The sequence below is a fragment of the Canis lupus genome, chromosome 3 (assembly GCF_003254725.2).
Source record: "Canis lupus dingo isolate Sandy chromosome 3, ASM325472v2, whole genome shotgun sequence".
NCBI lineage: Eukaryota > Metazoa > Chordata > Mammalia > Carnivora > Canidae > Canis > Canis lupus.
Genome location: NC_064245.1, coordinates 12,426,416 through 12,449,634, shown reverse-complemented (window position 1 = coordinate 12,449,634; position 23,219 = coordinate 12,426,416). Strand labels below are relative to the sequence as shown.

The 23,219-nt window shown below is 37.6% G+C and overlaps 1 protein-coding gene across 6 annotated transcripts; it reads right to left on the bottom strand.

The window, feature by feature from the left end:
• On the bottom strand, positions 1-22,483 carry RIOK2 (RIO kinase 2). 6 transcript variants are annotated; one of them, XM_049108163.1, is made up of 11 exons: positions 22,302-22,471; positions 21,797-21,920; positions 18,579-18,717; positions 17,645-17,785; positions 15,917-16,092; positions 12,936-13,024; positions 10,836-11,027; positions 8,010-8,102; positions 6,927-7,439; positions 5,112-5,208; positions 1-291 (listed from the first exon to the last, which is right to left on the bottom strand). In XM_049108163.1, the coding sequence occupies exons 2-11, from the start codon at positions 21,824-21,826 to the stop codon at positions 127-129; spliced, it is 1,635 nt and encodes a 544-aa protein (XP_048964120.1). In that variant the 5' UTR covers positions 21,827-21,920; positions 22,302-22,471; the 3' UTR covers positions 1-126. The 6 variants fall into 6 exon arrangements, with proteins under 6 accessions (XP_048964120.1, XP_035570257.1, XP_048964122.1 ...); XM_035714364.2 differs by lacking the exon at positions 21,797-21,920 and adding an exon at positions 20,955-21,078; XM_049108165.1 differs by lacking the exon at positions 21,797-21,920 and adding an exon at positions 20,955-21,078 and having other exon boundaries at positions 17,645-17,761; positions 22,302-22,468.
• Positions 22,484-23,219: the final 736 nt, after the last annotated feature.

Below are 23,219 nucleotides of genomic sequence, written 5' to 3'. Positions count from 1 at the left end.
TTAATAGATGAAAGAGTTTATTTATCCATTTATGTATCTGCCTTGGTCTAGAAAAGACTAGTGAAGGGGTGTCTTAAAAGGGGGATCATAGTAACATTTTGAAAAATATTCAAGATCTTAAATATATTACTCTCCCCAGAAGCTGGCTGCTTCCAAGCTTGACTTAATATTTTGCATGTTTTCTCTTCGTTGTTTTGTAAATATATTTGCTTCTCCTTTTTGCAATCGACGTCTTACAGCTGATTTTTGCTGTTTTGTCAACTGACGTTTCACCTTCTGTTTCACCAATTCCTGGAAAGATTTTATGAATTAGTATTACTGATAAGACCATTCTGATAAGAAGTAAAATATTCAATACAACAAAGATTTACATTATTTTTTTCAAAATTCTTAAGAGCATTAATTTCTTAAATTCCAAACACTGACAGTACTATATGAAACAGCAATAAAATAAACACCAAACTAATGGTTACAAAATAGACCTTAAATTCCTAACAGAAATACAGATTATAGCAAAAAGGAGTACACAATTCTTTGAATAACACAAATCGCCATAGTGCCACCTAGCGTCCATCAGGAAAACCAAAACCAAAAACCAAAAACCAAGATACCCAACAAGATAAAAAACTGCTTCTCTGCTTTCGAGGTAAAAGTAGACACATCTTCTAGTAGAAAATTATGTTTGAAAGTATTCACAACTGGTCAAAATGTATCCAAGAATGCCTCCATAACTTCAGGTGTAGAGATAACCTGATGGCAACAGTTCTATGGAAGAGTTTTTGTATAATTTCTGGGAGATAGGGAATGCTTTCTCAGTATAAATTCAAATTATTTCTTATTAAGACCTAGGCCACCAATGTCACTTTACAAGATGAATAAGAAATTTGAATATTCTGTTCCCAATAACCTTTTCCTCATCTGAAGCACTACAGCTTGTACATAACTTGTATCACCCAACTTATTTCCTAAAGAAGAAACACTGCAAAGGTTGAAGCAAGGGTCTCTTGTTAATAAGCCCCACCCTATGCAACTTATCTAGAAGCATTTATTAAAAATTGGTCAGGTTAAAAAATTAGTGGATCTCGCAGGGAGCCTGACACGGGACCTGATCCTGGAGATCAGGTCTGGGGCCGAAGGTGGTGCCAAACTGCTGAGTCACCCGGGCTGCCCAGAGGATTATTTTTAACATAATACATGTACATGTAACATACTTAGAACTGTATCTGACACAGAGTAAGCAGTATATAAAAATAAACTTATTATTTTGAACTGAAAAAAAATTAGTGGATCTGAGGTAAAAATGGGCTAGAAGCATTAGTCTGCCTAACACAGTTTCTTGGATTGTATATGTGTACTATAAAACTCTGGACCAGGTAAGTTAGGTGGAGATTCTGCATTATTTAACATAGTTAAGCAGACTACACTCAATTAAATAACAGGCTTTAACGAGTTATCCTTCTTAATTTTAGTCTTAATGATTCTCAATGGGAAGAAAGGTAAGAGAATAGAGGGTGGAAACAGATGGAAGAAACAGAAGTTAGGTCCCTGCAAAGGCTGATACCCCATGAGATGTAGTCACCCAAACCCAGTAAGGCAGGAGACTTAGAAAACTGGTATCCTGGAAGTTTCAGAACTGAAAGCTGTAGGATGGGCTGAAAGTTTAGAATAAGCATGACTGGCAACTCTTCCCTATCCTAGGAAGAAAGGCAATTATCAGCCTTCTCAAAACAACAAAGATAAAAGAGCAATACCTTCAGAATTTGGAGGGGAAATTATTTCCAAACCACAACTCAAACAAATTCCCAATCAAGTATGAGAACAGGAAAAGACATTTTTAGCAATAAAAAGCACCGACTGCCCCATTCACTCATATAGTTACCGGAATCTATACTGCCAAATAAAGTAAACCAGGTAAGAGACCATTTGCTTCGACGTGGATGGAACTGGAGGCTATTATGTTGAGTGAAGTAACTCAATTGGAGAAGGACAAACATATATGTTCTCATTCATTTGGGGGATATAAATAATAGTGAAGGAATAGAAGGGAAGGGAGAAGAAATGTGTGGGAAATATCAGAAAGGGAGACAGAGACAGAACATAAAGACTCCTAACTCTGGGAAACGAACTAGGGGTGGTGGAAGGGGAGGAGGGCGGGGGGTGGGGTGAATGGGTGAATATGTGACAGGCACTGAGGGGGGCACTTGACGGGATGAGCACTGGGTGTTATTCTGTATGTTGGTAAATTGAACACCAATAAAAAATAAATTTATTCAAAAAATAAATAAATAAACCAGGTAAGAGAAAGAGATGGTACTAGGAAAGAAGGTAATCAATAAATAGGAGATGAAAAGTCCCAGGCAATTAACAGGAGAAGATGCACCACATTTAAATAAGAGTAATTAATTCATAGATGCCTCTAGAATACTGGCAAGAAAAAAAAATCAATTTCTTTTCTAAGTGTTCTGCTTGAATTTCCCCTTGGTTCTTCACTTTGATGAGACCATAGGATAATCCTATCAAGAAGCTGAAGTAAATAAGGAGAGATTGTATTACAATGCAAGTACTTCTTCTTAATCCATAACACTTTACAATCTTACAAGGTTAAATTTTTTCATGTTAAGAGTGAGAAAAATCGTGTTTAGTATATATTTTTTAAAATGAAGCACGAAAAAGAATAAAAAAATAAAATGATGAAACAAAATACTTGTGTATTATTTCAGGGAGTACATAAAAAAATTAACAAAAGTCATGCATTTTGTTGATTCCATTGTTTGTTTTGTTGTTGTTGGCCACATTTACATTTATTAAAAAGGAATATACCTTAATGTTTAATTAGAATTTGTTATATATTAGGAAGAACAGGATTGGTAAGTGGCAACTTTGCCAATGGAAAACTATACAGGTATTTATATGAAGAAAACAGATCTTATAATTACAGTTTCAAAGAAACAAAGAGAATCTTTTACCAGATACCACAACAATAATCATCAAGTTAACGGAGGTTACAAAATAAACTGTTTTCTCCAGACCCTTTAACAAAATAAAATGTGACCTCAAGGAAAACACTGTGACCAAATTACCAAAAGAATGTAGAGTTAAGATGATCAATTTGTTTCCAATGACAACAGGGAAACCTTTTATTTTTTTTTATTTTTTATTTTTTTTAAAGATTTTATTTATTTATTCATGATAGTCACAGAGGAGAGAGAGAGAGAGAGAGGCAGAGACACAGGCAGAGGGAGAAGCAGGCTCCATGCACCGGGAGCCCGACATGGGATTCGATCCCGGGTCTCCAGGATCGCGCCCTGGGCCAAAGGCAGGCGCTAAACCGCTGCGCCACCCAGGGATCCCCAGGGAAACCTTTTAGATCAAGCTAGGCTAGATCTTTTTTTCTCTTAGATGGCACATCTGTATTTTATATTATTATAGGCTTAACCCCATTTTAAACTTTCAGTTCCTGTTAGCTATAAGGCAAATAGGATAAAGTCAAGACCTAAAGACAATGTCAATGTCATCATCTTTATATAATGTCTATATATATAAGACAGCATAATTTAGAATTTAAGAAAGTAGCATTAATTAGTAATTTAAACTTCTTTATATGCAATTGCCGATTTTACACCACTATAATTATATAAAAGTACTTATGTTTTGAATCTGAGAAAAAAGAAAGAATCTGAGAAATAAGGGGTAAATAATACTCTTTAAATATAGAAAATACCACAGCTAATGGTGGACAGGCTATCAAAAAGTGTGAGAAATTCATTTTTTTAAGATTTATTTATTTCGGGGAGAGGAGCAAAAGGAAAAATTTTAAATTATTTAAATTCAAGTTAATTATATATTAATGTTAATTGTACACTACATATTAATGTTAATTATATGTTAATTAAGTGGTAGAAGTCAGTGATTCATCAGTCTTCTATACTACCCAGGGCTTGTTACATCTCCTCAGGGAGTCTTAAATTCTGGTTGAGCATTAAGTCTGACAAGGGGCTTTCGGGCTAGATCTCCTGACCCTAAGGTCATGACCTGGGTGGAAACCAAGGGTCAGACGCTTAATTGTCCTACCTAAGGCATCCCTAAGGAGTGTGAGAAATTCTTAATAAAAACTGGTTGATAATACTTAAAAGTACTTGCATTGCACTTAAAGGGAGACTTATCTTTTAATGTAATTAATAGATGTTTTCAAAATTCCATAGATTTAAGTTTACATCCAGAAAATCAGGTGAATTACAAGGCCAACAAAAAAACAGTATATTAAAATCAATACATTTACAGAATTTCACATTTTTATTTTTGTCTGATAAGCTCTAAATGCTTCTATTGTCAAGTTCCTAGAATCATTAAAAGTCTGTTATATTATAAAATATGATATGTTATTTTTAACTTGTCTTTGATCATTCTCATTTAGTTTTGTACATATCCCATATTATATCCATAGGACATACATTTTAACTTGCTGACAATATATATGAACTTGAAAATCAGAAGTTCAGTAACTATAAAGTTCTTACTTTTTTTGAATTCACATTCCACATTATTTTGGTTCCTTTCTAACTTCTAAATTGATTTTCTTTTGCTCATTTTAGGTGAAGTTATCAGTATAAACTGGTTTCAATGGTATTCAACTGAATGCCCTTAAGCAGAAGGAAAACAACCAATACACCAACAATGTAATGTTATCTCTTTCCTTAGAAACTTCAAAGGAAATAAACTGATTCTTCCTATTGGGTACCCTGGAGAGAAGGATGACAGGCAGTAAAGCTCCTGAGGAGCTGGACTATTTGTGTTCACTATCCTGCAAAGAAAATGTCCCTTACTGAGATTCTTTTGAACATTCCTGCTAAATGTCTAACAAAAATTTAGGATACCAAAAATTTTTAAATCACGTATTTTTCTCCTTCAAAACTGAAGAACTAGGTAGTGACACTGGAGCATCTTTACACTTCAGCTGTAGGACTGTCACTGGGGAACCCTGAGCAAAGGCACGTAACCTATCTGGGCCTCAATTTCCGCACTGTTAAAATGCAGGGACTAGACCATATAGGAGTATCTACATCTGGCCACAGTAGTGACCTAATCATCACTGGAAAATGTTGAATAGTTACCGGAGGAATTGTTGAACAGCTTAAAACACTGCCCACAGATGTAACACTCAGAGTTCTTGTTCTGTACTGTTTAGTATCTTCTGTATTTTCTTCATTTCTAAAATTAAAAGAAAATCACAAATTATCCAGTTAATTTTTTATATTTAATTATGGGTAATTAATTTCTATTTTCCTACATGATAGTAAAACCTAAAGACGTAACAAACGGCCCAAAAAGATCATATTGAAAATTTCTGTGAAGGTAAAACTACTCACAATTCAGCCCAATATATTAACACTTCATTTGTCAGCATTCAAGTAGTCACTATCAAAATTGCAAAATAACAGAATGTTTCAGCCACCAAATTTGTTATCACTTCCCCCCAATTCATACCTTTCCCACTAATCCTCTCCTCTTCTTTCACTGAACTTTACACCTATCTGCCTCTTACATATAAATCCTTGGAATACTTCCCTGCCATTTTCCAAACAACAACAATAGATGGAACATAGATAGTACTCTTAGTCTATGAAGTCTATTTTACTAAGGCAGAAAAACTGCAATGATGGAAACTAACTTGTTTTACACGTTGTCCAAAGTTTTAATGAATACAAGGTATAACAAACTCAGACAATATTGACCCCTAACAGTCAATAGTATTCATCAACATGTTATCTTGTTTGTACTCTGAATAATAAAGATTTTGTCCAACAGGTGTTCAAAGAGAACAAATTATGTGCTAAACCTATTTAACCCGAGTAGATTTTCTATTACTTATAATCCTCAGCCACTGCCACCCGTGACTTTAATTCAGTTTTACAAGTTTATTAATCGAGTGATTATAGCCCTGAGACTCCAGATACAGTTTTACAAAAAAGGCAGAAAATTTTTTTTTCCTTCACAGTAAAACTCTAAAGATTAGGACAGCCTTAGCATATAAGCCTGAATACGTATCAAGAAATGCCTAATAAATGTACTATTGATTTAATTTTGTAATATTATAATTTTGAAATAAATAAAAGCCCATTTCATTAAATTATAATTGTTTGATTCTGGACAAACTATCCTAAATTAATTTTTTAATCTTTTGCTAATATTAGTATTTGTAAGAAGAAACTCTTATAAGAAAAATAACAGTAATATAATCTTAACTGTACATAAGTATGGATATAGGATTCAAAGTACCAAAGAAAATTCACTAGTAAGTAGATATTTTATGAAGAAAGTACATTTACTACATGTTTGTTGGACTATGTATAAATCAAACATATGGGAATCCCCGGGTGGCTCAGGGGTTTAGCGCTACCTTTGGCCCTGGGCGTGATCCTGGAGTTCCAGGATCGAGTCCCATGGCGGGCTCCCTATATGGAGCCTGCTTCTTCCTCTGCCTGTGTCTCTGCCTCTCTCTCTCTCTCTCTCTCAATCTCTCTGTGTGTCTCTCATGAATAAATAAAATCTTTAAAAAAAAATAAATAAAAGATACATCAGATTTAAAATTACAAAAATACATGAGGATTCATCCATCTTCAATTTGATCAATTTATCAACTATTTGTAAATAATTCTTCTAAAGTAATTGAGTTGTATTTTTAAGGCAGAGTTGCTTAAAACTGAAACAAAAGGTTGTCTAGGATCAGGTCTCCTGTAGGGGGTAATGTGAATTTTACCAACAAAGGGTTGATTTCATTTTTTACATATAATGGGGCAGAATGTAGCTCCACTGCATCATTTGGGAACAAACAACACACCCATTCACTTACCAGACTTGAAGAAAGTATAGGCCTCCATGTTAAAGTAAAACAAAACAAAACAAAAAATCAATCAACAGATCTATACCTGAAAGACGTGATTTCTTTGTTTAAGGACAAGGCAATCAGATGAGGGCATGCATCTTCATACTCTTCATTGCCCATGGGCATTCCTCCTTGACTTGCTTTACCATCTTGCCTGGTGTCATTTTTAGTTTTGTTTTTTTCCTCAGAATACTCAGTTATAGAACTGTTGTCAATGACCTGCTCTTCTATTTCTTCTAAAGCCTGACTGAGTTCAGGTAATTCAAAATTGTGTGCACTCTCCTCTGACAAATCATCTTCCTTTATTTGTTCAAGGTCTCCAGATGATACACAACAGTCAGTTGACTCATCTGTAGAGTTTAGATCACTCTGATTCTCTAAACTACAAACATTTGCTTTTTCTGACATCTCTTCATCAGAATATGAGAATTCAGACTCATCTTCTGTTTCAATATTTCTATCAGTTGGACCTACTAGATGAAGTAGTTCATCATCTGCCTGCATTTCCTTTGTGTAGCCGCTGGCAGAAACCTCTACATCAAGGGAGTGCTCCCTCCTAGGAAAAAGAGTAACAAGCAATAGGAAAAACTGCAGTTAGAGAAACTTCAGTTGATACTGTTTTAATAAATTAACTTTCAAAAGGGCCAGAGATGACTTCTTTTAAGTTATGTCAATCGTTCCAAATTAGAAAATAGTATCTTAACTAAGTATATAAAATAAGTGGGAAAATTTTGCTTTCAGAATTTACATAAGATTATTCCATGAATCAGAATGGCTTCTGTTCCGAATGAAGGAAAAACATAAATCCAATTAACATTTAACTTGCTTCCTTAAAAATTCACATATTAAACTGCACGGAGTAAAAAGTCTGTGAATTTACAAGAAACTATGTTATGTTTCCCCCCCCAAACTCAGTAACATGCCTTAATAGACCAAAGGCAGGAATTTATCTAGTGTTTAAGCTTCATTTATACATTAGACAGCAATGATACTCAATAGTGATTATAACCTGTTGATGGTCATTATTTGGAAATTTTTTTTAGATTAAACTAACTTAAAACTCTGGAACTAAATTAATCAGATATTAAACAGAATTTTATCATTTTAAGCAAAGCAGAGTACAAACCTGATATCACTAAAAGTTGGATAAAGCTCACTTTCATAGCTGAAACGTTTCATGAAGAAATCTCTAATGCATTTAACATCTCTGTCAAAATACCTGTAAAAGCAAGAACTTTCGATATAATCTTTATTCTTATGCTTTTTATTAGGCAATGACAATATCCTTATTAATGAGACACTCTTAATCATCATTACGAATAAGGAAGTTACTCATAAGAAAAAAACATAAGAAACAAATCAGTTACTAGTGTATTCAAAAAACTCAAATTAAAAGCAGAGAAACTAACAGGAAATATAAGCTGTCAAAGGCATACAGTATGTCCCTGTAGTTAGAAAATTCGAGGTCTTCCCATATGTAACAGACATACTAAAAGAAAGTAAAATGTATATGAATCTCAGAAAATTCGCAATCTGTGGTGTGGAAGCAGGTTTCCACTTTTCCTCTATAGTTTCCAGTCTGTCTGGTTATACTTCTCATCAGCTATACCCACTAGAAACCCAGATGACTGCAAAACCTGAAGATAAAATAGGTTAGTGACACCTTAAAAAAGCTGTGGGGATTATTAAATCATGTTTTATTTATACATCTTTATTATCTATTAGCTAATTTGCAAGAGCCAAAAAGATAAATAATGCGGTGGCTTATAAATCTGAAGACATGTTAATCTGGACCAAGGGTAGAGGACTTGTGAATATCAGGTTGCTTTTGAGGACACCATAAAGCAGTGAGGACGCATTAAATTCTCTTGGTTTCTAGATAAGGGAGAATTAAGAAACAGGGTGATGTAGAATTGACTACACACTTGAAATATTAATTAATATTTTAGAGAAAGATGAAGTCCGGAAACAAAGATAATGCCACTCTTCTTTCCTTTTTAGGGCATCCTGGGAAAAACCTCAATAAATTATTCTAAAATTATCTTTTTATATATGTCTATGTCTCATCTAAGTAGACAAAAATTTCAAAATCTTCAAAAGCAGAGACAGATCTTTTAATATTTTAATTATTTATTATTTTACACCTTAATTTCTGGTGATTAGCACTTCTTTATCCCAGAACTTGCCCATTAAATCCCAAATTAAATCACACTGTTTCCTTATAGAATAATGCAGCCTACACTTGAAATGTCATGATTTGTCATCGTTTCCTTCATTTCTGGTGGTTCCTGGATGTTCCTTCATTGTGTGACTATGTTACTCCCTATTAACAAAAATGATGATTAGTCATCATCCAAAAATATATTAACCACTCAAACACCTATTCATCTAGTAGTAACTGTTTGGTTGGAAATATTCTTTAAGTTTATATTTAACTGACATTTCTCTTTCTAAAGTACAGACATTTTCTAATGAAAATCAGGAAGAAGAAAATCTTGACTGAACACAAATTTGAGCTCCCACTTTCTAAGAATTCATTATCTCTGTTATGTAAGTAATAGTGGTTGTCATCTTCAGGAAAAAGTTCCTCATATATATAAATATATCCTATTTCACAGCTTAGCTAGCTTACATGGGTAAGTAATATGAAGAATAAGATTATCACACTATATAAAGTGATTCTGCCCTGTGTCAGGGATGAAGTTTTACATAAATTCTTTTCTAATAATAAAATGAAAGCTAAAATTGACAGGAGAGATATTCTTGGTTTGGCAACTGAGTCCACTACAAAATCACCATTTTTATTAAGGCCATCACAACGATCAAGTTATGCTTGGTGAAACAACCATGGAGCAACCACGGAGCAGAGAGAAAAGGGGAAAGGCAGAGTATGGGGTGCTAGGGGTCCCTTGTCTATGTCCCTACTTTTTATGAGCAGGCTTTTATTTGTTTTACGAACTGCGCTTCCACCTAAAAGTTTGAATAAAGGGTCCCAGGGCTAAGAAAGAGGGCTTTTGAAAGTCTGACAGATCACACAAGTTATTGAAATTCTTTTGATGGTTTATAAAGCAGGCGGTTTCTTCAGATTTCCCTTAAACAGCATAAACTTAATGACTAGGTTTTAAAAACTGGATCTAAGTGCATTTTTCCACCCTTTAAAACACTGCAGAGTAAGATTCTTAGGAGGGTTATCCTAGTTTGATATCCTTTATTTTTTAAAAGATTTATTATTTATGAGAGAGAGAAAGAGAGAGGCAGAGACACAGGAGAGGGAGAAGCAGGCTCCATGCCAGGAGCCTGACGTGGGACTCAATCCCGGGACTCCAGGACCATGCCCTGGGCCAAAGGCAGGCGCTAAACCGCTGAGCCACCCAGGGATCCCCTAGTTTGATATTTTTTAATTAAAAAAAAAAAAAATTAGGGATCCCTGGGTGGCGCAGCGGTTTGGCGCCTGCCTTTGGCCCAGGGCGCCATCCTGGAGACCCGGGATCGAATCCCACGTCGGGCTCCCGGTGCATGGAGCCTGCTTCTCCCTCTGCCTGTGTCTCTGCCTCTCTCTCTCTCTCTGTGTGACTATCATAAATAAATTAAAAAAAAAAATTAAAAACAAAATTAGAGGCGCCTGGGTAGCTCAGTCTGTTAAGTGTCCAACTCTTGATTTGGGTTCAGGTCATCTCAGGGTCCTAGGACTGAGTGCCATGTCAGGCTCTCTGCTCAGCAGGAAGCCTGCTCAAGGATTCTCTCCCTCTCCCTCTGCCCCCACCTTTGTGTACCGCATGCGCGCATGCTAATATATAAATTAGAAAAAGAAAACCCAAGTATTTAGACCATTAACATCAGCTACTTTGAACCAGTTATTGATCTAAATCACAGTATTACAAAGTTGAAAAATTAAGAAAAATATTACATCACACATAAACACACTCCTATCCAGAATCACTTTAGTATATACCATTCAGCATTGTGATGAGAGGTTGAAACCATCTGTGGAAAATCAATCATGGTGATGTGGTCATCTTTATCTAAAATGAGATTGAATTCATTAAAATCTCCGTGAATCAGTCCATGATTTGCAAGTTTGACAATTAGTTCCATAGCTTCATCATATACTGATGCAGGATCTTCCACATGGTGTATCTGACATCTGAAAGTATAGAAAACAGATTATTTGTACTTCTTTATGATTTTCGTGAAAGCAAACATATGTGTGTATTATTATTTCCATTCCTTAGTTCCCTAATGGCTTTCTCTTCATTTCTACCAGCACACAAACATGATGTAATAACTCCCACATATTTAAAAAAAAAAAAAAAAAAAAGCCACACCCTGCCTCAATTCTATATCCTTATTCCACTATATACTTTCTTTGATAATTACAGCCGAAACTCCTTTACATGCACTTTCTTCATTTTTTTCCCTTCCATTCTAACAAACTCATTCCAAACACTGTTCCAAAGAAAGAGGTCTGGTCAAAACCACTTATGACTTCCATGTATAAATCCAGGGGTCAATTCACAGACTTCATCATATTTGGTCTGTCAGTTAACCTTGTCACCCTTGCTCAAACACTTCTTCACTCGACTCTTGGTACACCAGCTCTTCAGGCTGTCCTCTTTCTCCATTTATCATTCCTTCTTAGTCTTTCTCACTAGTTCATCATCTTTCCCTGACCTTTTAAATTTTGGAGCTCCTCAAAGGTTATTACTAGGAGCCTTATTTACAATCATTCTTGCTGATCTCATTCAGGCTCAGGTTTTAAACACCATATATACACAGACCTCAACCTAGACTTCTCTGAATTCCAAGGTATCTCAAACTTAACTATGTCCCACACTGAACCTCTGAATATATTTCACCGTCTAACTCCAAGCTGTTCTTCCTACAGTCTTTCTCATTTCTGTAAATGACAACTTTGTACCTCCAATTAAATTGTTATTCAGACCCCAACCTTGGTGTTATCCTTGACATTCTCATTCCTTTGTATCAATATCCAACCCCAAACAAATCATATTGGCTCTACGTATAAAACGTACCAGAATCTGACCACTTTTGGTCACCTTCAAATCTACAACTTTGATCTAAACAACCACCAGTCTCTTGCCTTAATTATTGCAACAATCTCCTAACTTGTCTTCCTAATTCTGTTATCTCCTTTCAGTCTATTCTCAAAACATCAGCCATAGTAATCCTATTAAAACAGTCACATCATGTCTCTTCCCAGTTCAAAATCCTGCATGGCTTCCTATCCCAATCAAAATATAAAAGCCCTTGTACTAACTACTGCTAAGCTGGCAATGACACCGTAACACATAAGTGTATGAAATCAACATGTTGTACACTTCAAATTTATATGTTAGATGCATTAAAAAAGAGATAAAAAATTCCTTGCAATGGCCTACAAACCTTAAATGATCTAGTCCCCTGTTGCCTCTGTGATCTCATCACTTATCATCTCTGCCCTCACTCATCAACTCCAGCCACAGCAGCCTCTTCACTGCTTCCATCCCAGGACCTATGTACTTGATGCCCCCTCTGCCTAGATTGCTTCCATATATGCATGGTTTGTTTCTCTCATTCTTTTAGGACTACACTCCAAAAACACCTCATCAATGAGATTCTTCCCATTTACATAAAATAGCAGCTTCCTCCACCTCCCTCAGTATTTCCTGTCCCCCTTATCTCCTTTATTTTTATCTACTGCATTTTCTACCACCTGATAACCTGTGTATTTCCTTGTTTAGCTACTTATTGCAAGCCTCCTTCCAACAGAATATAAGCTCTATGAAGGATTTCGTTTTGGTCGCTGCTGAGCCTAGAACAGTGCTCGATATATACTAGATTGATAATAAATACTTGTTGAATCAGAGAAATTATAAAACCTATACTGTCAGAATGAAACTGAATTTTTAATCTGCATTTGAGACTACAGCTTTATGGTAATTCCTAATCTCCCAGAGGCAACTTCCATTTAATCAAAATCAATTTAGTTTTGAAAACTAAATCTTACATTTATTTATTAAGATCCATAGTTTAAAGAATAATAAATACTTACAGAGGATAGCCATTTACGAGTTCCATGACCACTGCATGGCGGTTATAATCAATTGGTTTTGGGACCGGGAATTTCCGGTCATACAATGCCTAAAACAGAGCAAAGCAGGTATAAACTAATGAAGAGGTCATTAATTTTTAGGGAAAAATAAAAGTAAACATAGCTGCCCACAACCAGAAGAAAAAACACACAAGCCTTTACAAAATTACAGTTAACACATACTTATTTATATATGGTTATTCACAGTACAAAATGAGCTATAAAGAAAACAAAATTTTAAACCAGTTTACTTAATTTACTTTTTTTAATCAAACAATCTACTGAGCATTTGCTAAATATTAAACATGGTGCTAGGGTTACAGAAACGAATGTTAAAAAGTCTGTCGCCTAAGAAGCCTACAGTCTCTTAGGACAGATCTTCTTTTCCTGTTAAGTTTCTGTCATTAATTGGGAGTGTGCTTAAAAATTCACATGGAAATAGACTGATTTAGGAAATACTCTTGTCTTCTGGCAGATTAGGAAATGAAGTACCCAGTAGATAAGGCATTTTAGTTTATAGAGCACTGACCACCATAGGGAAGATAAATAACCCTATTATGTGACAAATATACACACAGTCGTAGTCTGAGTCAGATGTCACTTCAGATCACCATTAATGCATCCTTTCCCCATATCCTTTACTTTCTCTGTCCTATTGCTTACAAAGTCCAAATATCTTAGATTTATGCCCTCTAAATTTGGAATGCTACCATCTCAAAGTAGGCCTTTATTACTTTTATCTGTTTGCTCCAACAGTGGTTCTAGCTCTTGTCACCATATCTAACCTTTATTCTGTGTATCAATACCAAATTAAAATACTATGTCAAAGCTTCATTTAAAAAAATCTACAATGTTTCTAAGTATTGATTTCAGTCTGGAAAACTTTTCCTAGTTTTCAAAACTTTTAGTCTACTTAACCAGTAGACTAAAAGTTTTTTTTAGTCTACTAAAAAACTAGTAGACTAGTTTTTTTTTTTTTTCTTACACTCTTTTTAATAAGTACTCTGGAGGACATTCAGGGCTTATACCCATCTTCATGTCTTTGCCCATGGTGACTTCTCTGCAAAGTACACTGTTTTACTATCTTTTCCTTAGAGATAAAGCATATCATATGCATGCTTCATGATTCTACTCAATTCCTATTTGCTTTATGAAACGTCCTTCATCAACTATTCTAGTCCACAGAAGTTTCTCTAAATATAACATATAATTTAATTTTTAAATTGTTCTTCATGGTATATTTGTGTTATATTCCCAATGTTAAGACACTGTATTACTTATTCCTTTGGTATCCACATCTTCAGCCCATCATATACCACGTACTTGTTCACTGGTAGACATACAACTGATATTCAATATACACTTATTAACAGGGTTAGTTTTTTTTTTTTTTTAAGATTTTATTTATTTGTTCATGAGAGACAGAGAGGCAGACACATAGGTAGAGGGAGAAGCAGGTTCCCTGCAAGGAGCCTGATGCAGAACGTGATCCCAGAACCCCAGGATCATGACCTGAGCCAAAGATGCTCAACCACTGAGCCACCCAGGTGCCCCCAGGGTTAGTTTTATAAAGCTGTCTACTTTCTTTGTTAGAGGAACTGAACTACTTCCCACTCCCCAAACGTTTTTGTTTGGTTTAAAGATGGTTTTTTCAATCCAAGTACTTTCAAACATGCCTTGGCAGCTCAATAGCATCTAATAACCTTAACTACTGTCATAGTGGTCTAGCCCTTGCACTATGGCTTAATCCTTAAGCTATAGCCCAATCTTATATTACTCTCTCCTAGGAAAACAGAGAGTAAATTTAAAGCATATTTATGCACAACCAGGTTCTATTCTAGTACCTTCATATAAACATCTGAAAAAAACACCTAATACAGTTTTGGGAAAATGTGTAACAACCCCTATCAAACTGCCTACATATTGACTATCACAGGCTACAAACCATCAGTATAAGACCAGAAATACCTAACATGTATGCTATGAGCATCATTTATTTATATTGTCTTAAGAATACTTCCCCTGTGGTTACTAAAAATTTAAGCACATGAATTAAAATAACCTACTTAAAAAACATAAAACTGAACCTCCCAGGAATTTCACATACTGGGCAAATACTAGAATGACCTTTTTTTTTTTTTTAAATGTATGTATGTATGTATGTGTGTATTACTACTAAACTCAATACCTAACGTGGGACTCAAACTCATAACCCTAAGATCAAGAGTTGCATGCTCTTTCAACTGAGCCAGCCCGGTGCCCCTAGAGGGACTTTTAATAATTCAAAATGTTAAAAAGTGAAGATAAGTAGTAACAAATAAGCATGACTGGAGAATAATAGTAACAGAATATTATTTTTTATTTACTTTAAATGTTATTGAAGATATTTAATTTGGTTATTAAAGCTATTTGACAAATCTATCCTGAACTTAATTGTGAAAGCAAAAGGTTAAAGGCTAACGATTTTTTACCTTTCCTAATATGAATGCAGATTTGTAAAATCAACAATTCTTCTCCATTACATGAAGGAAAAATTCTAGATAACTTATTTGAGACACTAAGGTTTCTATAGATAACTACTATAGGTAATTCCCTGAGGTTTTCAATTAGAGACAAATAGATACACGTTCACACACACTTGTGAGGCAAGCATATCATTAATTAAGGCTATTTGTTAGTATTGCAGAATATTATACTACAAGGTCTTATCAATACTGTAGAACACATGTTGCCTTTACACATTAAGAATAATGAAAAATGTCTTCACATAGAAAAAAATCACCAGAAAAGCAAATAACAGAAATAATTAACAGTTAAAAGTAAATGAAAGAATTGGGATTGAGGGTAGAGAGACGTGGGGGCAGCAGTCTGAAAAGTGTCACTCCATCTTTTCAGCTACATGTGTTATTTGGTTAAGAAATACAAAATTATTTACCAAATACCTTCATATAGGCAAATTCTTTCATGGCAGAGAGACGAGATAAATAAAGCCAGGACATGTTATGCCTGTGTTTATGATAATCACGCTTGTTTTTCAGATTTCGAAAGGAGGTTCTTCCCAGTCTGTGAAGCTTTAATGCAAACTGCTGTCCTTCTTCATTTGCAACAATGTAAATATCTAGAGCCACCATTTAGAAAAGATCATTATTACACTATCACTCCAAAAAGTTCAAATGTGATTTTCTAATTTTGATTTTATTTGTACTAAATTTTCTTTCTTAATAATCAAATACTCACTACTCAGCAAAATTCTCTATTTTAATTACAATCCAAAATAAGATGACATGGATTAATAACGACTACAAAAGAAAACAGGGATGTAGTGTGTCAAAGGTTATTGCTTCCAAAGGTGCTCAATACTCGATTCAATTTAGTGGGAAAAATCTGATCGTCCCTTAGCGTCCTACATGTATGAGAAGTGACTTAACATCTTCCTTTTCAACAACATGAAGTTCAATTCTTCAACTGCTTCAGTAAATAATATTCAGTGGTGAGAATATAAACTTATAGTCATCAGAAAGGAGATCTCATAAGTATTCCAATTTTCAAAAAAAAAAGTTGCTTTTCCAAATACTGACATTTAAAACACGTCCTAACCATTCATGAAAATTTTTGATTGTTACACATCAAGAAACTTTCACATTGGCAGGATTATAAATCAGTGTCAACTTCTGAAGGGAAATTTGGTACTATCAAAATTTTAAATGAATGTAACTTTTGCACTAATAATTCAATTTTTACGACCGTATTATGAATTTATTTGCACAGACACGTGTAAGGGTGCCCACCATGTCATCATTTACTATATAAAATTCTACAACTATGTAAAAGACCTATTTGTTAACATGAAATAATATCAGAAATGCATCAGAGGCACCTGGCTGGCTCAGTCAGTAGAGCACAGGATCTATTTCAGGGTTGTAAGCTGGAGCCCCATATTGTGTGTAGAGATTACTTAAAAATAAAATCTTAAAAAGAAAGAAATGCATCAAGTGGGAAAAATCAAGGTGTAGAATAATAACTGATGTTTGCTTTCACCTGTGATTAAAAAGATATGTGACTGTATATATACATATATTACATAGACTATTTCTAGAAGGATATATAAAACATCAACAGTAACAGTTTTGGGAAGTAATAACAGCAGATTGAGAGCTGGGTTAGGAATACTGTACTTTCTTTTGTACTATTTATCATTGCCTTGTAGTGAAGTTCTTAAAAACCAAAAAAGCCATTTTTCTAAGTTAAAAAAGTAGACATAAAAAATTAAGAGGTAGCATATCTAAAAAGAGGTCATTACCTCATTTTATACATTTCACACACACTCACTGCTATATTTAGCACTCCTGCAATACTTACTTGTTCAATGCTATTTTAGAACACTTTTTTCTATGTTCTACACATACCTAATTTGTCAAATGTCTATGATGGAAAAATGTGTTTGTGGCCGTTAGATATTCACTATCTTCTAATACTTCCTTGTATTACATATTTTAACTATTACAAATATCCACTTATATATAAAATTTCATCATCTATATTGCTTCCAACCAACTTTCTAATTTTAGTTGGAAAAAATGGAAAAATTAAAAGATAATGTTTTCTCAAGGGGAAACATAAATAGAAACTACAGCAAAGAAAATGAGTTCAGTAGTACTGTTAGCACTTACCCGATTCTTTGCCAACACCCATCTGGTTTCCAACGGACTCAACTACCTGTCTAGAAGAAAGTGTTTTCAAAGCTAGGTAATCATAGCCTGCATTTGTCAACCGGTAGCCCTGGACAGCTAGACAAAAGGAAATGAAAAAGACTGTATTTTACTTATATCGTATAATTAAGTCACATTAGTTCAAGTCATGAGAAAAATTTAAACATAAGAATTCTTAGCTGGAAAGATTAGCTTACCCAGTCTTATGAGTTTGGCATTTCTTCCTACAATTTGTTTTTTTTTTTTCTCTAGAGCAGTGTTATTCAAAGTGTGACTCCCAGACTGACACCTCTCTATAAATATTTGTTACCAGTCTGTGGTAAGACACAAACTGAAATGGTTACGTTCAGAAATTTGTATATCACTTTGACCAAGTTATTTATGTCTTCAACTCTAATAAGGAATTTGTGCCTGTATTATATCAATTTTTAAATTCCATTTTCCTAGTAATTATTAATTTATTTATTGTTATTAAATATTAACTTTTTAATTGTTATTTTAGAAAACTATGGATCCACAGTAGGTTGAAAAAAAAGAAACTCATTCCTCACAACAAACGGTCTGAGAATTAATGCTCTAGAGTCTTGCAGCAGAACGTATTTTCCAAAGAAATTGGCAAAACAATTATCTCTATCCTACGATCTTTTACAAGTTGGAACTTGTTAATCCCCTATCAGGAGATGGAGGCTATTTCTCTACTCTTCTTTGATTTGGGTGGGCCCTGTGAATGCTCTAATAGAACATGGTAAATGAATGCAGTTTTCAGGTCTATGAAGAGTACTCTGCTGGTCTGGAAACTTTAATTTTCCACCTTTCAAAAATGCCTGCTCTGGAAGAAGCCAGAGCTTCTTTCTACATGAAAAAAATAATCACAAATGGTGCCGCAAATACTTACTTTTGGTACGCTCCCAAGCTATCAGTTTATGTTTCACTAATTCTCTTAAAACTTTATTACAGCCACCATGTTTAAGGCTGGCTATAGAAGCAACTAAACTGCAGGGAACTATTTCATGGTTCTTCATGCCCATTTCAACCTGAAAAGGAATCATATAGTTATAATCAACACAGAGCTATTGTCTATCAAATCCTTGCTAAGAAATTTAACCTCTTCAAATTTCTCTGACCATGCAGTTCCCCAACCAATTCTGAGACAGAAGTACTACCTTCTCTGGACATATTTCTAATCACAATTTGATATATAATCATAGATATTTATAATCTGCTCTCTACTAGACTCTAAATATAAAAAGTGCAAGTTCTTAACAGTTACTGACATGTGGCAAAATACTAAAATATTTATTGTCCTCTAAATATTTATGTTTAAAAACTAAAGGTATTTCAGATATTCATTAAGAAGGTATTTAATGAAATGAAAGCACCATATGCAGGCATGGTAGAAGATTAAAAAATGTATAAAAAATACTCTCCAGGGATGCTTGGGTGGCTCAGCAGTTGGGTGCCTGCCTTTGGCTCAGGGTGTGATCCCCGGAAGTCTCGGGATCGGGTCCCACGTTGGGCTTCCTGTACGGAGCCTGTGTCTCTGCTTCTCTCATGAATTAAAAAAAAAAAAAAAAAAAAAAAACTCTCCAGGGGGAGAATTTATTATCTAATTGTGGAAATAAGAACCTACTCATCTAGCTTTATCAGAAGACAAGGAATAGTAAGTGCTAAAAAAGTGGCGCAGGGCTGAACAAAAATAATTCTAGCTGAGGAAGAAATAGCCCTTGAGATTGACTTTGAGATGCAGGAAAACAGAAAAAGCACACAAGGGAATATGAGAGAAAGGCAAAAGATCTGAACATGGCACATATGCAAGAAAGCACAAAGCCGAGCAGCAGTTAGTACACTGATAGCTCAGATGTGAGGGCAAATAGAGTTCATGAAAAGAAGGCTGGAAAACGCTTTTGAGCAAGATATGGGAGTCCCTGAAATGCAGACCAAAGGGTTTTAGATTTCTGAGGAAAGCTGAAAACCTTGAAGGTGTTTATGTAAAAGAGATTTGTGAACAGGGATGTTTTAAGGACATTCATCACAACTCAAAGTTCTGGAAGGTCTTTCAAATGAAGATTTTCCGGACTGAAGTCATAATTAAAGGGGAAAAAATGGTTATTTGAGGCAGGTAAGGATAAAGCTATGAAGTGGATATGATCATTGAACAAGACAGAATGAAAGACAAAGGAAGGACGACAGACAGAATTTTGGGGGAATTTCACATTAAAATGTAAGGGCAGCCAGCTAAAGTATGATTACTGATGTAGGAGGCACCTGAGAAGTCAAGGGAAGACAGTCAAGGAAAGGTGGCCTCTGATACCGAGGATGGTATGCCTCAACAGAGACTGAAATATTTAATGAGTCATTTGTTGGTGAGCTTCAAAAAAGATCTTAAATACTGCAGAGACCGACGTTTTGGAAGATAAATCCGGCACTGTTTGCATGTCCCGACCAAGATCTCACACCTTAACTCATTCTGTTAGTCTCTCACATTCTTTCTCACTACGCCCATATTTCTGTCAGAGGCATTGAGGAATAAGTCCATGTGCTGAGAGGGACCTATTTTTCAGAAGTGACAGCAGGCATTTAAAGAAAATACAGCTGGATCAAGCATCTTCCAAATTTCACACTGAATTTGCATGTGATGCCTTACTGCCTATTTAATTGAAAGATAGTATCTTCTAAACAAATTTTTATTCTGGAAATGCCTAATCTACGTGTTGTTGATCTTTGTTCCCTAAGACTACGACCATTAAAATCAGTTTCTGAGGAATGCCTGGGTTGCTCCGCAGTTGAGCAGCTGCCTTTGACTCAGGTCATGATCCCGCGGTTCTGGGATCATGTCCTGCATTGGGTTCCCTGCCTGGAGCCTGCATCTCCCTCTGCCTTTGTCTCTGCCTCTCTCTCTCTCTGTGTCTCTCATGAATAAATAAACTCTTTAAAAAAATTTTTTTTAAAGAGTTTATTTGAACAAAAATTCATTCAAAGGCTCTTGGGTGGCTCTGTCGCTTAAGCATCCACCATCAGCTCAGGTCATGGTCCCAGGGTCCTGGGATGGAGTCCTGCATCAGGCTCCCTGCATGGAGCCTGCTTCTCCCTCTGCCTGTGTCTCTGCCTCTCTCTCTCTGTGTCTCTCATGAATAAATGAATAACGTCTTTAAAAAAAAAAAATCCGTTTTTGTCACTGGTTAAAACATTCAGCAGTTCCCCTATATGTGGAGTATCTTCTGAATTCTTTACCAAGCTCACAAGGCTCTGCAGCACACGACCAGTCTCTCACCTTGTCCAATGCCATCTCCAGCCATTAAGTCTCTTGCTCACTATGGCTCCAGCCACACTGGCCTTTCCCTTCTTCATAAACTTCTGAGGTCAGAAGCTTTGCACGCAGTTCAGCTGTTTCTTTTCTTTTAAGATTTTATTTATTCATGAGAGATAGAGAGAGGCAGAGACACAGGCAGAGGGAGAGAAGCAGGCTCCATGCAGGGGGCCCGATGTGGGTAGAACTTGATCCTAGGTCCCCAGGATCACGCCCTGGGCCGAAGGCGGTGCTAAACCGCTGAGCCACCCAGGGGGACCCCCCCCCTCGACCCCTCCCGACCCCTCCCGCCCCCTCCCCCCAGTACAGCTGTTTCCTCTGTCTCCATCACTTTCCAAGAACTTCACTGGACTGCCTCCTTTTCATCCAGCTCCCATTATTTCCCCATCTCCCCTGCCAGTCTTTCTCTTACTTGGCAAATATTTCTTCAGTATCTACCAAGCGCCAGGAACTTTTTCAAAAGCCCTTAACTCTGGTTACGCACAGTAAATAAGCAAGATTATTTCATTTAGGTAGTCATCCCCTTTTTAAAAAAATTTTTAAAAGGATTTTATTTACTTATTCATGAGAGAGAGGCAGAGACACAGGCAGAGGGAGAAGCAGGCTCCATGCAGGGAGTCCGACGCCAGACGCGGGACTCGACCCCGGGTCCCCAGGGTCACGCCCTGGGCCGAAGGCGGCCCTAAACCGCTGCCCCACCCGGGATCCCCTCAGCAGCCTTCCCTGACGTCGCACCGAATCTAAAGATGACATCCGTCCCCCCCCCCCCCCGCCCTCGACGTGCACGTGGTTTCTATTTTACGGACCTCAGCGCTTATTAGCTGATTGCACCTCATTCCTTTCCCGGTTTACTCGGCCCGTCTCCCTCGTCTTGGGCCCCCTGCGAGTTCCCTCACGTCGTCACCAAAAAGCCCTGACAAGTCAGCGCCGCTTGAATCACAGTGAATAAATGCTGCGTGAGTGACCGTGTGCGTGAGGACCCCCGGCGTCACCAGTCCTCGGGAGTCCCGGAGCCCCCGTCGGGGGGGGGGGGGCGGAAGGCAGGCCCCGAGACGCCGTCCGGGCCGCGGGGACCCAAGGGCGCCCCTGGAGCCCGAGTAGCGGGAGCAGAGAGGAGGGAAACGCCCACGAGAGCGGCCCGGCTCTGCTTCGGGGCGGACGGAAGCTCCCGAGCGACCTGACGGCCGGGCCCGGTCCTGCACCTGGGCCGCCCGGGTCTCCGAGGCCTACGGCGCGCTCCGCCCTCAGGCGAGGCGGGAGCCGGAGAGCGCGCGGCCGGCGGGCGGCCGGGGGGACACGGCGACTCCTTACCGCGGTCAGGACCCTGAAGTCATCCCGGCTCAGGTAACGTAACTTGGCCACGTTCACCTTCCCCATGGCGCCCGAAGACCAAGCCAGGAGCCGCCTCCTCTGCAGCCGCAGACTCTGCGGACGCCTCCCGGGCAGCTCCCGGGCGCCTCCCGGCCGCAGGGGCGCTCGCGCATGCGCCGCTGCGCGCTGCAGGTCCTCGTTAATGGAACGCTCCCGCCCCTGCGTGGGAAAATCACACGTCCCGTGTCTCTACGCTGCACTCCGCAGGGGACGATGCAGAATATATATATTTTTTGGATGGCTTTTTTCACCTAAGTGAACGGACTTTCAATCTCTTTCGACCTCTACAACAGACCGTTTTATTCTTCCTATCTGTCAGGACCCACTTGCCGAAAGGAGGCGAGCCTCCTGGATCCGAGCGGAAAGGAACTTCCCGGGGTCGGCGGCGGGGGAAGCAAATTGTATTCCTCGACGGCAACTCCTGCTTCAGGCAAAGTGAGTTCCAACAAGGAAGGGGAGGAAATGAACCCAAAACGTGTCCGGACACACAAGGCGGTTAAAAAGGAAAATAGCAGGAATCAGGCAGGCAGGCCCGCCTTTTTTTTTTTTTTTTTTTCTCCACAGCGCCCGCCCCGGAGGGGGGCGTGGCTAACGAGAGCTCTCTCCTGCGCGTGCTCAGTGTTGGTTTTAGGGAGGGCGGCGGGCCTCGGGAGTGCGCCTGCGCGGGGCGGGGGCGGGGCTTGGGCTGCGTGGAAGGCGGGCCGTGGTGGCCGCGTCTGCCGGGCCTTTGCACCGGCCGTGGGCCGTGTTGACGAGTTGGGTCGGGTCCGCGGAGGTTGCTGATCAGAGGCCACGCCGTGGGGCTTTAGGAGAGCTACACACTCGGAACCTGCAGCCCTTCTCTACGCCCACAGGAAT